The following is a 16,257-nucleotide window of genomic DNA, read 5'->3' on the forward strand; positions in this document are numbered from 1 at the left end:
TGGAAAATTCCACCATACATTTGTAAGAGAATGAGAGTGAAAAAGGTAAATAACATCTTAATCACAGCTGACCCTTGAACAACACTGGAGTTGGGAGCAATGACCCTCTGTGCAGTAAAAAATCCACGTGTGAGTTATAGTCGGCCTTCCGTATCCATGGTCCTTATGTACCTGTGGTTCCTCTATATCCCCGATTCTGCATCTGCGGATTCAACCAACCAGGGATTGTGTAGCACTGTAGAATTTACTTTAAAAAAAATCCACATAGGGCTTCCCTGGTGGCACAGTGGTTGAGAGTCCACCTGCCAATGCAGGGGACACGGGTTCGTGCCCTGGTCCGGGAAGATCCCACATGCCGCGGAGCGGCTGGGCCCGTGAGCCATGGCCGCTGAGCCTGCGCGTCCAGAGCCTGTGCTCCGCAACGGGAGAGGCCACAACAGTGAGAGGCCCGCGTACCGCAAAAAAAAAAAAAAAAAAAAATCCACATGTAAGTGGACTCATGCAGTTCAAACCTGTGTTGTTCAAGGGTCAACTGTATTATGAAAAAAATTTTGATCTCATGGACCTCCCTCCCCCAAAATGAGTAATGATAATCCAGTTTTATTCAAGTAAGATATATAAGATTAAAAAATTTTTTTTTCTGGTCTTATATTCGTCTTAACATTAGTTTCCCCAGAAAACATATACTTGGGGGATGTTGATGATGGAACCTGATGGTACTTGGTTGGTCACAGAAAGGACAGAAAATGGTTCTTTAATCTAGATATGGACCTGCTGACTCCTGCCCATTTTTTTCATAACATTTTCCTGCCCTTTCAGAAATAAAAACTGGCTGCTGATTTAAATTTTTCATTAATCTTCATTATGTGATTTTGTTTAACCTGGACATCTAAGTCAACTGATTGAGAATTGAGATTTTTGGCAAAAGTCTGAGTCTGCACTGAAATCTCAGCCCCTGAGGCTGATTTTTCCAGTGAGAGTTGAGGGTGGGAGGCATAAACCCCATGGTTCTCAAAGTGTGGCCCTGGACCAGCATCATCAGCATCACTTGTAACCTGTTAGAAAGGTAAAGTCTCAGGCCCCACCCCAGACCTGCTAACTCAGAAACTCTGGAGGTGGGCCCAGCCTTCTGTGTTTTTTGTTTTGTTTTTTATTTTTGGCTGCGTTGGGTCTTCGCTGCTGCACGTGGGCTTTCTCTAGTTTCAGAGAGCGGGGCTACTCTTCCTTGTGGTGCGTGGGCTTCTCATTGTGGTGGCTTCTCTTGTTGTGGAGCACAGGCTCTAGGTGCGTGGGCTTCAGTAGTTGTGGCACGCTGCCTCCGTAGTTGTGACTTGCGGGCTCTAGAGCACAGGCTTGGTAGTTGTGGTGCACGGGCTTAGTTGCTCCACAGCATGTGGGATCATCCCGGACCAGGAATCAAACCCATGTCTCCTACATTGGCAGGCAGATTCTTAACCACTGGCGCACGGAGAAGTCCCCCCTTCTATGTTTTAACAAGGCCTCCAGGTGATTTTGATTTGCTCATCGTTGTGCTAACAGTTTGAGGATCACTGGTGTGACCTTGTCCATAATCACATGCTCTCCCACCCCACTCCACCCCGACTTCCTTCTTTCTTTCCTTCCATAAACATTGAACGTATTGCTCCCTTATCAGTGTTTTTATGACACTTCTTTGAAAATGTACACATTTGCACATTGTGTGTCTGTCTGTAAACATCAAATTCGTGCTGGCCAAACACAGAGTATCATTTATAGCAATCCAAGAGAAACTAACTCTTGAAGTGGCCCATTAGTCATGTACAGCTGAAGCTTTTTGACCGGAATAATCCATTACCTAGGATCTAGCTTATCTCCCTTCTCCTGACATTAACTCCAGTGAAATCTTTTCAAATATTGAAGCTCCACAGTTCCAAGGGCTTGGTTGTCCTCTTTTGGTATTACCCAAAGACTATTCCCCCATGGACTCTGTTCTTTAGAAACTCAGAATTGAAGGTTCAGTGGAGGGGGGCTAGTTTAGAGCACTGAGCTAAGGTCCAAAGCATTCCTAGTTACCAGTCCAGAGTTCTTAGGGGGCATTCATTAAAGGATGTGATCAGGAGAATGGGCTAGTCAACCAGAGGCTGGGAAAAGACCTATGTGGACCGAGGAACAAGGTCCAGTTACATAGGGTAGAGAGCGTGTGTGTCTATTTACATTAGTGCTAGGGTGTTCCTTGGGATTTCTAAACTGGGAAGTTGGGATGAACTTAGCATGAAGCTACTCTCCTTTGTATTATACATGGCATGGAGAGAGTTCCATGCCGGTCATGCTTTAATGAACACATACACATGAAAGTGGGACCAAGAGTTCTGGTTTTTCCTCCCTGTTCCTCCAGTGACCTTGGACTTGCTGCCTACGTGCAGGTCAAGCTCGCTCGTTGATACTACAGAGCTGGCTTCACGATGGGGTTGCAGGTGCCTGGTGTCCTGTGATGTGACTTCAGAGCTTTCCAGAACCCATGGGATCAGGAGATGCCTCTTGGGTGAGTGTTCAGCTGCCTTGATTTTGATTGTGGTCCATGACATCTGCGGGTTCTTCTTGCCCTTGGTTTTCTAGATTGTCCTTCTATTCTTCTTCCTGTAGTGATATAACAAGTCATAGTCATGGGTGTAATGCCACACCAAGAAGAATGTGGTCTGCGCCCTAAACGGATGTGGATGGAGCATTCAACAGAAGCCCCCATTGACCCGCTAACTTTAAATCCCACCCCGGGATATTGTGACCTTCCCACATGCTGACCACCCCCTCTAGAGATCAAGACTGGCAGCCCTGAGGTCCTCACAGCGTGATGGTCCAATCATTGTGCGGTGAGTGGGGCTGAGAAAGAGCCTGAGACCCAGACCATTACAGGTGTGGAGGCTGGGTGGGTCTTAGGGAAGGGGCTACAGGAGGGGGTCTTCTCCAGGGCTACTCCCCACGGGGTACATGACCCTCACGTTACACGTCATCCTCGTGTGTAGTGACAACAGTCCCCCGTAACACTCTAACATCTGGTGTCATCCCCAAGTCAACCCTCTTCCTTAACCCTCACTTCTGATCAGCCACATGAACTTGACTCACGTATTTCTCGATTTTTTTCTCCTTTTTTTAAAAAATTTATTTTTAATTTATTTATTTTTGGCTGTGTTGGGTCTTCGTTGCTGTGCGTGGGCTTTCTCTAGTTGCAGCGAACGTGGGCTTTCTCTAGTTGGGGTGAGCGGGGGCTACTCTTCATTGTGGTGCACGGGCTTCTCATTGCAGTGGCTTCTCTTGCTGTGGAGCACGGGCTCTAGGCGCGTGGGCTTCAGTAGTTGTGGCTCGCGGGCTGTAGAGCGCAGGCTCAGTAGTTGTGGCGCACGGGCTTAGTTGCTCCGCGGCATGTGGGATCTTCCCAGACCAGGGCTCGAACCCATGTCCCCTGCATTGGCAGGATTCTTAACCATTGCGCCACCAGGGAAGTCCTTTTCCTCCTTTTTAACTTATGTCCACTGACCTAGTTCATGCTCTCCTCGTCCCCTGTGTGGATTTATTCCATCGTAACATAATCAAACTGCCACCACCATTACCCACCGTAACTCCAGCCTCTATTGTGGCCAGACTCTTCAGAGGGCCAGTGCTACCATTTATCGCATAATCGAGCTTCTGTGGCTCGCTGTCGTCCTCAGGATCGGGCCCGAGCTCCTCAGTCTGGCCTGATCTTCCAGGCCTTGGTCCCTGGCCATTCCCACAGCACCACTGTCACCACTGCCCCGTGCACTTTACACCCCAGTGTTCAGAACTGCTAGATCCTCCCAGACGTCCTCGTGCCCTTCAGGCTGCCTTACGTCTCCTCCTGCCCCTCTGACTTGCAGCTTCTCCTGCCGTTCTTTATCTGGCCGCTGGTATCAGCTCTGAAAGACTTCTGGGTGTCCCCATATAGGATTAGGTTCCTTTCTCTTCGTTCCTGTAACACCTCAACCTTAGGCTTTAACAAATTACATTTAAAGTCTCAATTCTTTTCCCCTTCTCCTCCACTGATCTGTAAGGTCCTGAGAGCAGGGGCCATTCGTATTTGTCCTTAGGCCCCTGGCAAGTGCCTGGTACATAGGAGATATTCTCGTAGTCATTTTAAAATTGAGATATAATTGACATAGAACGTCGTGGAAGTTTAAGGTGTACCATGTGTTGATTTGATACATTTATATATTGAGATGTAATGAACACCGTGGTGTTAAAGCTAACACTTCCATCACATCACATAACTGTCATTTCTTCTTGGTGGTGAGAACATTTATGATCTAGTCTCTTAGCAACTTTTAAGTATATAATACAATGTTGTTGATTATAATCACCTCTGCTGTGCATTAGATTCCCCAGAACTTATTCATCTTCTAACTGCAAGTTTGTACCCTTTGACCAGCATCTACGTAGGAGATACCCTATCAAAATTTTTTGGAAGTATACGGAAGACAACAGCTGCCTAAAAGGAATAATAAAACCAACTAGCTGTGTTAAGGGGTTTTCATGAATTGAAAACTCCTAGTTTTCTAGCTTGCGCTGTACCATAAGAACTTTCTGTGGTGATGGGAATGTTTTGTATCTTATGTTGTCCAATAATGTGGCCATGTGTGGCTATCAAACACCTGAAATGTGGCTGGTGCAATGCGTAGACCGAATTTTTAATTGCATTTAATTTATTTAAGTTTAAACTTAAATATCCACACGTGGCTAGTGGCGACCCTATCAGACAGTACAATCCTAGACTTCCCCAGCCCTTCCTCAGCCCATGGGAACATCTGGTTACTTCCTAATTTGCTCAGAGCTCCCATGGGGCAAGGCTCCAAGAACTGGTGTGTTGGCAAATGTTTAACAACCAGCTGTCTGAAAAAGGCTGCCTGTTTCCATGGTGTAAAAACTCCCACCACTCCCAGTTTCAAGCTACCTTGAATACAGAGTTGGGGAGAGACGTGCAGTATAAAACCATCATATAGATAGTATTTCCTCGATACAGATGCAAATAACCCTGAGAATAAAGTAGTAAAATGCAGTAAAACAATTAGAAAATGATTAATTTTGAGTACTTATTAACTTTCTCTTTTAATAAATTTATTTATTTATTCATTTTTGGCTGCATTGGGTCCTCGTTGCTCTGCGCGAGCTTCTCATTGCGGTGGCTTCTCTTGCTGTGGAGTACAGGCTCTAGGCTCGCGGGTTCAGTAGCTGTGGCTCGTGGGCTTCAGTAGTTGTGGCATGTGGGCTTCAGTAGGTGTGGCTCACGGGCTGTAGAGCACAGGCTCAGTAGTTGTGGCGCACAGGCTTAGTTGCCCCGCGGCATGTGGGATTTTCTCGGACCAGGGATCAAACCCGTGTTCCCTGCATTGGCAGGTGGATTCTTAGCCACTGTGCCACCAGGGAAGTCCCTGACTTTGTTTTTAATATAATTTATTTAACTGTAAGTTTATATAATTTAATTTTTAATAATGGCTATGCTTAAAAGCAGTTCTCAAAATTCCAGAACATCTAGCTTTTGGCTCTCAGGAGCTGGGGTAAGTCAGCTCCCGGTAATTGCTTTAAAAAATTAAAAAAATCAAATGTAGTATTTCTGTTTGGCCACAAGAGGGCACCATCAGATGAAATTCAATTCTAGGAAGGCTTTTGGACCAGCTCTCTGGGTCAGTTTGAGGTGTCTGTTTAGGTCTCCTGGAAGATTGCAATTCTGGGAGATCTTGGAAACTCATATAGTTTCAGGCAGTTCTTGGTTTCACAACATCAAGTCCAAACCTTTCCCACTCCCAAATAGCTTCATCCCTTTGTGTCCGAAGGTTTGGGTCTTTAAGCTACCAAATACAAAGATCCTTGATAGGTATTAGATCCTGTCAGTGAGGGAAGGAGAGGATCTGTCTGTGCAGTAAAAATAGCGTCTTGGGCAATTTACCTGCATCATCTCACAGAATCCTATAAAAACGCCTCAGGAATTGGCTAACACGTAGAGGGATTGGTAGGTTGCCGGGTATGCGAATAATTCCTAACACGGCAACCCTAGAGGGCTTCTCCTTTGCGTTGCAATCATTTGTGCTTTTTAATTGACAGAAGGAAAACCAGGAGTTTATCGTGGGCCTGACGATCAAGATAAGAATGGAAGGAATCTGATGATTTCTATCTGGCTAGGCAGGCTGGGTGGTCAGAGGGCTTTGGTTCTTGGCGGGGGGTAGGAGGGTGACTCTCTGTCTTCTCAGGGTCTTCTGGGGGGTTTATATCAGGGTTGGCAGAGTGCACCTGGTGAGGAGGGGGTAGGGGATGCCCTGGGAGTGGGGAGAGTGACAAGCTAGGTCTCCATAGTCCTCTGTCTAAAGGGAGGGAGAGACTGACTCTGTGTGTGTGTGTGTGTGTGTGTGTGTGTGTGTGTGTGTGTGTGTGTGAGAGAGACAGAGAGAGAGAGAGAGAGAGACAGAGAGAGAGAGAGAGAAATGATTTCACTCTCTTGATTCTTAACACTGTTAGTGCAGTGGGTCTCAAAGTTTGGTCCCTGGACCAGCAACATTGGCATCACCTGGGCATTTGTTAGACGTAAATTTTCAGGCCCTACCCCAGACCTGCTGAATCAGGGACTTTGGGGGTAGGCTTGGCAGGCTCTGCTTTAAGAAGCCCACAGGGAATTAGGAATTTGGGATTAACAGATACTATATAGAGAATAGATAAACAATGAAAACCTACTGTATAGCACAGAGAATTATATTCAGTATCTTGTGATAACCTATAATGGAAAAGAATCTGAAAAAGTATATATATGTGTATTTATATATATCTGAGTCACTTTGCTGTAAACCTGAAACACTGTAAATCAACTGTACTTCAATTAAAAAAAACAAGCCCCCCTGGGAGATGCTGATGCACTCGTCTCAGAACCACGGGTCCAGCTTGGGGTTGTCTAAACTGGATGTGTATGTATTAGATGCGACTGAGGAGCTTTTAAAAAGTACTAACATCCCAGTAACAACAGGGCATGCAGTACGTACATTGTGGTCCCATTCACATGAAATGTCCAAAACAGGCAAACCCATAGAGATGGAACGTAGATCAGTGGTGGCCAGGGAATGGGGTGGGGGGATGGAGAATTGGGAAATGTGGTGTTTCTTTTTGGGGTGATGGAATGTTCTGGAATTAGATACTGGTGGTGTATACGCAACAGTGCTGAAAACCACTGAATTACACACTTTAAAATGGTTAAAATGAAGAATTTTATCTCAATTAAAAATTAAAGTACTGATGTCTGGGGCCCACCCAAGCATTGGTATTTTTTAAATCTCACCGGGTTGTTCTCCTCTGCAGCCGGGAGAGTTAATGCAAATAAGTCCACACGTGGGGTCGCGTGGGTCAGGTTCCCGGCCTAGGGGGCTCTGGTGTGAGCGGCTGCATTGGGGGGGTGAGGAGCGCAGGAGAGGACCAGGGCTGATGCTGCCCTTGGTTCTCCGCTGCCAGGTGACAGGGGCAAAGAGGTCCTGGGCACTAGACAGAGGTTGCAGTTTGGGCCTCTGCTGTGCAACCTTGTCGATGTTGCTTAACCTGCCAGAGCTTGTAGCAAAGGTTTCAGGTTGCCATAATGTTCGCAAGATAAGCATGGACCCTGGCATACAGTAGGCGCTCAGTGGATGTTCGCTTCCTTGGCTTTCCCATTTCCCTGCGGCTGTAATTCTGTCGACTCTGGTAAGGCGTGCACTGGCCAGTTCTCCCTCTGCTGCTCCCCAAACCCCTGGTGGTCAGGGAGGAAGGGGGTGGGCTTGCGGGGAAGGGGTCCCTGCCCCAGTGCTTTCCTGCGCGGCGCTCTCCCTCCCCCCAGCGTGGGCGGGGCTTCCTTGCCCACCCGGGACTCACCATTTCTGCTGCCAGGTGAGGCCAGTCAGGAGGAAGATGCTGATGAGCAGCAGGATGCAGCCGGCCACTGTGGACGGAGAGGAAGGTCAGGGGAGGGGGCCCCGGGGCCTGAGAGAGCGAGCCCGTCCCCTTGTATCCGTCCCCACCCCCAGCAAAGGGCTCGCTGAGAGGCGAGCGCTGCGGTTTTTGCCGCCCCTTTTCAGAACGCGGCTCCCTCCCGGCAGAGTTTCCCTGGAGGCTCCAGGACCAGGGCCTGGGGGTGTGGACTGGAAGGGCACAAACCTTTCCTCAGGGGGCTCCACTCTTTCTGTGGGGAGCAGCTGACAGGCACCCTCTTCAGAAAGGTTCAGAGTCCCCGGCCTCAGTTAAAGAGGCCGTGAGTGAGGCCCGCGATGGGTAAAAGAAATGTTGAAATATAAAGATGCATGATAAACACTTAGCATCTCCTGAAAGTGTTGTTTCCCAGATGCTTCTTTCCTGTGGTCCTGAAGCTGTCAAGTTATCCATACGTCCATCTGTCTATGTGTCTTAGACGTGCCTCAAAGCCTGTTTTGCTCCACTCACCCCCTCCCCTTATGAGATATAATTGACATGTAACATTGTCTAAGTTTAAGGTGTGCAATGTGTTGCTTTGATACACTTATACATTGCAAAATGTATTGTAATTACCATTTCTTTTTTGGGCCAAGAACATTTCAGATTTACTCTTAGCAACTTTCAAGTCTACAATACAGCATTGTTAGCAGTGATCACCACGCTCTACGTTCAATCTCCATACTTGCTCCACTTCTCACTGGAAGTCTGTGCCCTCTGACACCCGCCTCCCCATTGACCCCACCCCCAGCCCCTGGTCACCAGCATTCTGCTCTGTTTCTAAGAGCTCGGTTTTGGTCTTTGTTTTGTTTTTTTCTCAAAGCCCGTTTTTGCCTCCCACCAGGAAACACCTGGAGTGTTGGTGGCATGCTTCTCTCTTCCGCTGGTTCCACCACATCCCCGCACCCTGGCCTCCCCTCACATGCAGGTGCCGGGTATTTTGTCCTCTAGGATCTGGTCGGGAGGCACTGGTTGAGGCTGGTTTGAGACCTCACTCCTAACTCACTACAACCGGTGCCTGTGATTCCGAGTCATGTTACTATCTGGATTCGTCTTTGACTTTTATAAACATTATATAGTGTAAAGAGCTAGTTTATAGTAACTAACCAAGCAACTCACCAACCCACCAAGCAAACATCCCCTGGTCTCTGTCTGGGGCACGTTTGTCACTACCCACCTGCGATCTGATACTCGGTTGTAAATATGAACGTATCCATGGTCGCAGCCACTTCTGTGGGTGTTTGGAAATCTGTGCAAAAGAGAGAGAAGGGTGCTAGTCACTGCTGGTCGTGGGGCTGCACGGGCTGGGAGAGTCCAGGCTTCTCGGGGCTGGGGGCTCGGAAGCCACTGGAGAGCTAGGAGAGACCAGGGGAGCCTGGGGCCAACATCTGAACATTTCCTTCTTCTGCCTCGAGGCGCCGCCCTCATCTTGTTTCTCCTGTGACACTGGCGGTGTTTGAGGACTGGGAGGTTGCCCACAGGTGTGTGATCATCTCTAGTACCTACGGGCAGCTCCAGGCCAACTCCTCCCCTTATCCTGCATCATGGTTTAATAGCCAACCTTTTATCTTCCAAGAAACTGCAGCCGTACCTGTGGTACCTGCCATCCTCGTTGTTAAGGGAAAATCAGTTTCACTGCCAGGGGGAGCATCCGTGCTCTCCTGAGGCTCTTCATCACCTGGAGGAGAGAGTAAGGATGCTTGTGGAACAGAAGGTGGGGTGTGGAGGTCTCATGTCCACCCCCTCCCTGTCCTCCTCAGCTGACTCCAGATGCACTAGCTGAGGTGTGAGTCTCAGTTCTCGGTTCCCCATTAGGGTCACAGCGAAGTGGCTCAGTGGCCACAGCAGAGCAGGAGGAAGGGAATTTTGTGACCCTGACCCTGGCTTTCTACAGAACTCAGCAACTTTCTCCCCACGCTGCCTACTCAGCTCTGGTTTCCTTCTGTGGCTTGGAAACGGGTCATCATAATACAAATACCATCAAACCATTAAACGAAGTAGAAATGCACAAAAGGAGAGCTTTTCTCTGTGACAGGTTCCCCGTTGCTCGTGGAGATGCCTGGCGTGCAGTGTGGCTCATGGGGGTCAGGCTGTGGGAAAGAAACACAGAAGCCTCCCTAGAAGATCCAAGAGAGAGATGTGGGGTCTGGGAAGCGGGGGTGAGCAAAGAAACCACTAACAGGGTCAAATGGAAGTGACTTTTGACTGTAGAAATAGTAAGGCTATTTCAGAATGAAAATAGCAGAAGACCTCAACATAGGTGGCTTGTCTGCATGTGTGAATGAGCGTGCATGCGTGTGCATGTGTGTTTGTGCTTGAAAAGTCCCTTCCCTGCACATCTGCACTTTGGCAAAGCTCAGGTGGGACTCACACAAGAGGAGGGGGCATGCTAATGGTGTGGCATGGCACAAATAATGGATTTACATTATGTATCAGCAAGTTGGAAATGTGTGCATGGCATGTGGACTTTCCTTTTTGAATGAGGAAGTTTTGGTAGCTTAGAGTCAGAAGGAAAATTTCAGGATCAGCTAGAAAAGGGGGCAGCAGGATCACCAGTGAGGTAGCACCCAGGGGGCTTCGGAAGACCTTTCTTCCTCTTCCATCTCCTGCTGTTTATCCCCATCAGGGTACAGGGGACCTCAGGTGATGAAGACCTTGGAGTTTATCTAGTCTGTTTTCTAGAATGAGAAAAAACAGAGGCCCCAAGAGAGGAAGAGACTTGCCCAAAGTCACGTAGCGGGTGGGTCAGGGATTCCAGGCTGGTCCGCCCGACAGAAGCAGCAAGGTGGTGGACCTGGCGGGAGGCATCTCCATACCTGGAAACTGACTGTTCTCCCCTTCACTTATGCACTCAAGCTTGGGCTGGGTCCACCTCATGTTCCCATAGATCATCTTGCAGGTGCTCTTGATAGGGCCTCCCTGTAGGGGCCTGAATCCCTGAATGCACTGGTAGTAAACTGTCTGCCCCGCCATGAAATGGTAAATTCTCTTCAAAGGTTCACATTCATATTCCCATGTTGGAGGCTCCTTGCAGTGACCTGGAAGAGGGAAAGGAAATTCCAAAGGCAAGCTGGGGAGACATTGTGAGTCCAGGTTGCCTCTTCCTAGAGACTGGACCATGGTTCTTACTCTTTTCTTTGTCCCCTTCCTCCCTCCCTCCCTCCCTTCCTCCCTTCCTTCCAGTAAGTATTGATAACATCTATGTGTTAGGACCTTTGCTAGACATGTTGTGAAAAGGCATAAAGACCCAGTCCCCCTGCAAGGAGCAGACAGTGGATCTGGTAAGGAAGCACATACAGGCAGAACGTGGTGAGGATGACAGCCAAGAGACAGACGCTTGCTCTCGGAATGCAGAGAGATGAGCAATTACTTCTGCTGATGGTGAGAGATTTGATAAGTAGACAGGCGTGCGAATGGTGGTCTCAGTTTAGGGCTAAAGGCAGGCTCAAGCCAATCTGGGCCAATGAAGTGTGGAGACCGTCTGGATCCCCACTGCTAAGTGCGTTGCAGCTGGTGGTCATCTTGGGGCCACGGCGGAAGGACTGGGGACAAATCCAAAGCCAGGAGGAGGAGAACACTAAGATGGTCTTGGAGAAATGGAGCCTGATCCCTGATCAAGCCATGCCTGAAGCTTGACCCAGGTGGGCCCTTTTAAGGGCTCTGAAAACTCCCATGCCCAGTAACTTTCCACTTACCCAACTAAAACCCAAGCCTGGCTGACCTTTAACCTCAGAGATCATGTCCTGCTCTGATTTAATCCCAGAATCCAACCCCTACCCCCGCCAAATCTGGACATATGGACCACAGGTCCCTCTAAGCCCAGAAGTGTGAAACTGCATATATGCTCTGACCTTCCACAACCCCAAGGACCCATATAACCTTCCCCTGTGCCCTCTGTAACCCTCTGCAGCAGGAGGCCGAGTGGTCCCGTCCAGGGTGGTCTGCTCAGTGCAGCACCTTGCAAATCATGACTGAACGTGTGTTTCAGTCTCAGAATCAAATTGCCTTTACAGTCAGTAAAATTCATAACCATCTGAACCCATTTGAATTGGGTTTGCTTCTTTCAAGTGAAAACCTCCACGTTAAGACAATCTGTGAAGTATCCCTTAGCCAGAGCCAGCTGGTTATCTCTTGAGTGAGGACAGTAAACTTTGACCTCTTGAGAAAACTTTCAGTAATTGTGGAAGGTGATGTGGGAGAAACAGAGAGAAACAAATAATTAAATGTGTTCGGAAGCCTTGTTCCAGCACAAAGTCAGAGTGAAAAGGGCTGGAAACAGCATGTTGCAGAGTAGTCCTTGGATTAGTCATTGGGTTTTAGTTTTTTTAATTAATAGAAGCTGAAAATAAATTCAGACTAGTTTAAATAATCAGTAGCAAGATCCCTGTTCTAATTCAGGAGACCCAAGGCCTTATTTCAGTCCTATTATGTGAGTTTAGCCAAGTCTTTAAATGTCTCTGTGTCTCAATTTATTCAGTGAATTGAAGTAATATTTCCTGCTCCCTGACTCACTGGCTTCTGAGGTTCAAATGAGATTATATACAATGTTGTAAAGTTCTTCGTAAGGTTATAAAATTAGCATTGGACCATGGGGTCTTGTAAGGTCAGCTGGTGCCCCAGAAGGCTCAGGTTTTCCTAATGGACTCTCTTTCTTCCTGATGTTATGGCTTGACTTCAACATTTTTTTTTTTTTTTTTTTTTGCGGTACGTGGGGCCTCTCACTGTTGTGGCCTCTCCCGTTGCGGAGCACAGGCTCCGGACACGCAGGCTCAGTGGCCATGGCTCACGGGCCCAGCCGCTTCGCGGCATGTGGGATCTTCCTGGGCCGGGGCACGAACCCGCGTCCCCTGCATCGGCAGGTGGACTCTCAACCACTGTGCCACCAGGGAAGCCCCAACGTTATTAATTTTGGGAAGTTGGGGCAGCAACTCACTAGGCCACAGCCTATTAGCTAGGAGGTGTTTGTCCGCAGCTTCCAGAGGCACCAGTGTGGCACCGCCCACTTCACAACCCTGTCCTGTAAGGAATGTCTGGAAGTAAATTGCTTTGCTTGGAGTTCACTGCCTTGTACTTAAGGGGAAAACACAGCATCTCTTTGAGGGCAGGGGTGACCGTCTACTCAGGTTTGTATTGTCTGGCCGCAGTGCCTGGCACAGTTTGTCCCCAAACATGCTTTTTGAATTGAATTGAAATGAAGTGAATTGAATTGAGTTCTATTTGGCCAGTTCCCAAACCCGGAGGCAACCCAGAGCCCAGGTTGGCTGCTGTAAGAGTGGCTTGAAATGCTGAGCAAACAGCCTGCAAACACTACACAATAGTTCTCGTCCACATGACATCCTTAGGAAAGAGGACAGCAGGACAGATCCTCCTTCTCTGGGGCACACATCCTGTACCTGCAAGAGAATGGGTCCCCTCTTACCTGGAAGGTTAGCTTGGCCTGTGGGCTGCATTTGGCTCTGCATTTCTGTGGTCGTTTCTTCATTCTGTTCTTTGAGTCCAGGAGTAACTTGTTTTCCTGGAGTCTTAGGGGAGGCTAGAGAGTATGGATGGAATGAAGAAGAGAGCTTCACAAAAGTTTAAAAGAGAACACACTCTTCATGTATTCATTTGCTCAAAAAGAGAGTCTTTCTAGGGTCTGTGATGTGCCAGGCAATATCAGGGGATACTGGGATTATAAAGATGATCCCCACACACCCTGCCCTTGGGGGGCTCTCAGGGGGCCTGTTCCTGGCCAGTGCAGCACTGGCCTGTCAGGCAGGTTTCCTGTACATGATGTCAGTGGCCTACAACGTGTTTCTGAAGGAGCTGAGATTTTTCTGGTGGAATTGTTTGTGTCTGTGTGTCTCTCCAAAAGGGACGCCATTCTGGCCATCAACCCCATCAACACTGTACGTGGGGATGAGTGTGGTAGCGAGAGGAGCTATTAATTCAACAGCCCGCCCACTCCTCTGTTTCCCAAGGCAGTTCATTTAAAAGTTAGAGAGAGGCCCTCCTAAAGCAATGACAATGGTGCAGCCACTATGGAGAACAGTACGGATGTCCTTAAAGAACTAAAAATAGAGCTACCATATGATGCAGCAATCCCACTCCTGGGTATATACCCAGAAAAGACGAAAACTCTAATTCAAAAAGATACATACACCCCAATGTTCATAGCAGCACTATTCACAATAGCCAAGACATGGAAGCAACATGTCACCAACAGATGAATGGATAAAGAAGATGTAGTGTGTGTGTGTGTGTGTGTGTGTGTGTGTGTGTGTATAGTGGAATACTACTCATTCATAAAAAAGAATGAAATAATGCCATTTGCAGCAACATGGATGGATCTACAGATTATCAAACTAAGTGAAATAAGTCAGTCAGAGAAAGACAAATATCATATGATATCTTTTATGTGTGGAATCTAATCAACAGTGCTAATAAACTTATTTACAAGACAGAAACAGACTCACAGACATAGAAAACAAACTTATGGTTACCAAAGGGAAAAAGTGTGGGAGGGATATATTAGGAGTATGGGATTAACAGATACACACTACTACATATAAAATATGGTGAATAACAAGACTTTACTGTAAAGCACAGGGAACTATATTCAATACCTTGTAATAATCTATAATGGAAAAACATCTGAAAAAGTGTGTGTGTATACACACAACTGAATCACTTTACTGTACACCTGAAACTAACACAACATTGTAAATCAACTATACTTCAATTTAAAAATTGTGATAAAATGTGCATAACATAAAATGTACCATAGTAACCATTTTTAAGTGTACAGTTCAGTGGCATGAGCTACATTCACGTCATTGTGAACTAGAATTATTTTTAGTTGTTTAGTAATTATTAGTGTAATGTCTGTCCTCCCTCCCTCCCCCCGAAGTATAGGTTCCTTGAGGGCTGGGTCTGTCATATCCCCAAGTATCTGGAACAGGCCTTGGAACTAGGAGACACTCATTCAATATCTGTTCAGCGAATGACTATTCTGGGAACCACCAACATTAGTTTCCACGTAGATGGGGCGGCCAGTTTTTGTCTGTAGGGCCGTGCGAATAATAGCTGAAGCCCTGTCTCCCTCTTTGCTACAGTTTTTCTCCTTCCCTCCGGGGTTACAAATGGAAACACTTACAGGTGCTGTCGCAGTGGCATCTGTTTTCCCAGGCAGAGTGGCTGGAGTTTCCTGTGCAGCGCATGAAGGGCGACCTTCTGCGGAAGCCTTTCTTGCAGTCGCAGTTTATCATGGTGCCCACCTCATACCTGAGGACCTTGAACATGGCGTTTCTGAGACTCGGTGGGTCTTCAAGACAAGCATCTGCCAAGACAAAAAGGCGCCTTAGGAGTCCAGGAGCTTCCAAACATGGGCATATGATCGAATCACACGTTCCTTCGCTCGATTTAAGGGGTTTTGTATGTACCCCGCCGTTTCCTGGAGAGAAACTAAGGCTGTTGAAGTTTCTTTAGAAACCTTCATATCAGAGATGGTTCAGAATTTAACTTCAGCCAAGTTCACCTCCAAACTACAGTGTCTTTCAAACGAAATGAATAGAAACAAATGAGGTTTTATTCTGAATATGCCTCCTGCTGAGCAAGTATAGAATGAGGGGGCACAAGGGACATGAGCAAAGGGAGGGACGAACCACATTGATTTAATTGAGGGATGAGATGTGTCTGTGAGAAATACTTTGAAGGAAATAAAGATTGTCCGACTTTCTGTAATTAATGATTCTGTAAGGTTGTTTATTTTTGAAGAAATATTTGTAAAGTGCTTCACTCAATGTCTGGTGAGTAGGAAATGTGTGTTTCTCACCCACCTACCCACCTCTAAGTTTACCAAATTCCTTCTCACACCACGAAGACCTGACCCTCCCTCGCCCCCCACAATAGTCACTGGCTTCCCACTAAAGACACTTGAATAGTTGAACACCCAACTATTATGGGAGGAAAAGGTGCTGGTCTCATCAGAGCAATGATTCCATTGTATATCTCGCGACAAATTCTCCTGCTTCAAGAGATGAGATTTTTCAGGAAAAAGTCACAGGCTGGATAAAGGAAGCGGACAGGAAGTACCACAGGAAACAGAAAAAAGGGAGGCAGCCAGGGCTCCCACATCTGGCCTTGCCACCCAGCAAACGGGCACAGGGTCCGGGCAGGTTGCTGCACTCGCTGCTGGCAGAGGACCATCTGCCGATCGTCTGTTAATCACTCAGGGTGGAGTGGAGCTTCTCTGAGCCCTCACAGTCCGCCCAGCATCTTGTCATCCTGGAGACCACCCCCAGCCAAGATGCGGGA

At 47.5% G+C, this 16,257-nt stretch overlaps 1 protein-coding gene across 3 annotated transcripts in view; it reads right to left on the reverse strand.

Moving 5' to 3' along the window:
• Window positions 1-1,416: 1,416 nt before the first annotated feature.
• IL2RA (interleukin 2 receptor subunit alpha) overlaps window positions 1,417-16,257 on the reverse strand; it is a 44,482-nt gene continuing 29,641 nt past the window's right edge. The window contains exons 2-8 of one of the 3 annotated variants that reach the window (XM_027121560.1): window positions 15,098-15,280; window positions 13,382-13,495; window positions 10,779-11,000; window positions 9,554-9,640; window positions 9,140-9,211; window positions 7,870-7,936; window positions 1,417-2,616 (exon numbers count right to left, since the gene is read on the reverse strand). In XM_027121560.1, coding sequence (XP_026977361.1) covers window positions 2,592-2,616; window positions 7,870-7,936; window positions 9,140-9,211; window positions 9,554-9,640; window positions 10,779-11,000; window positions 13,382-13,495; window positions 15,098-15,280 — 770 coding nt within the window. In that variant the 3' untranslated portion in view covers window positions 1,417-2,591. Of the gene's footprint in view, window positions 2,617-7,211; window positions 7,748-7,869; window positions 7,937-9,139; window positions 9,212-9,553; window positions 9,641-10,778; window positions 11,001-13,381; window positions 13,496-15,097; window positions 15,286-16,257 lie in introns of those variants that run through there. The other 2 variants (XM_027121559.1, XM_027121558.1) reach the window with 2 other exon arrangements.

This window comes from Aethalodelphis obliquidens, unplaced genomic scaffold, assembly GCF_003676395.1.
Source record: "Aethalodelphis obliquidens isolate GAN/ISIS:26980383/991018 unplaced genomic scaffold, ASM367639v1 scaffold23, whole genome shotgun sequence".
In the NCBI taxonomy this organism is placed as follows: domain Eukaryota; kingdom Metazoa; phylum Chordata; class Mammalia; order Artiodactyla; family Delphinidae; genus Aethalodelphis; species Aethalodelphis obliquidens.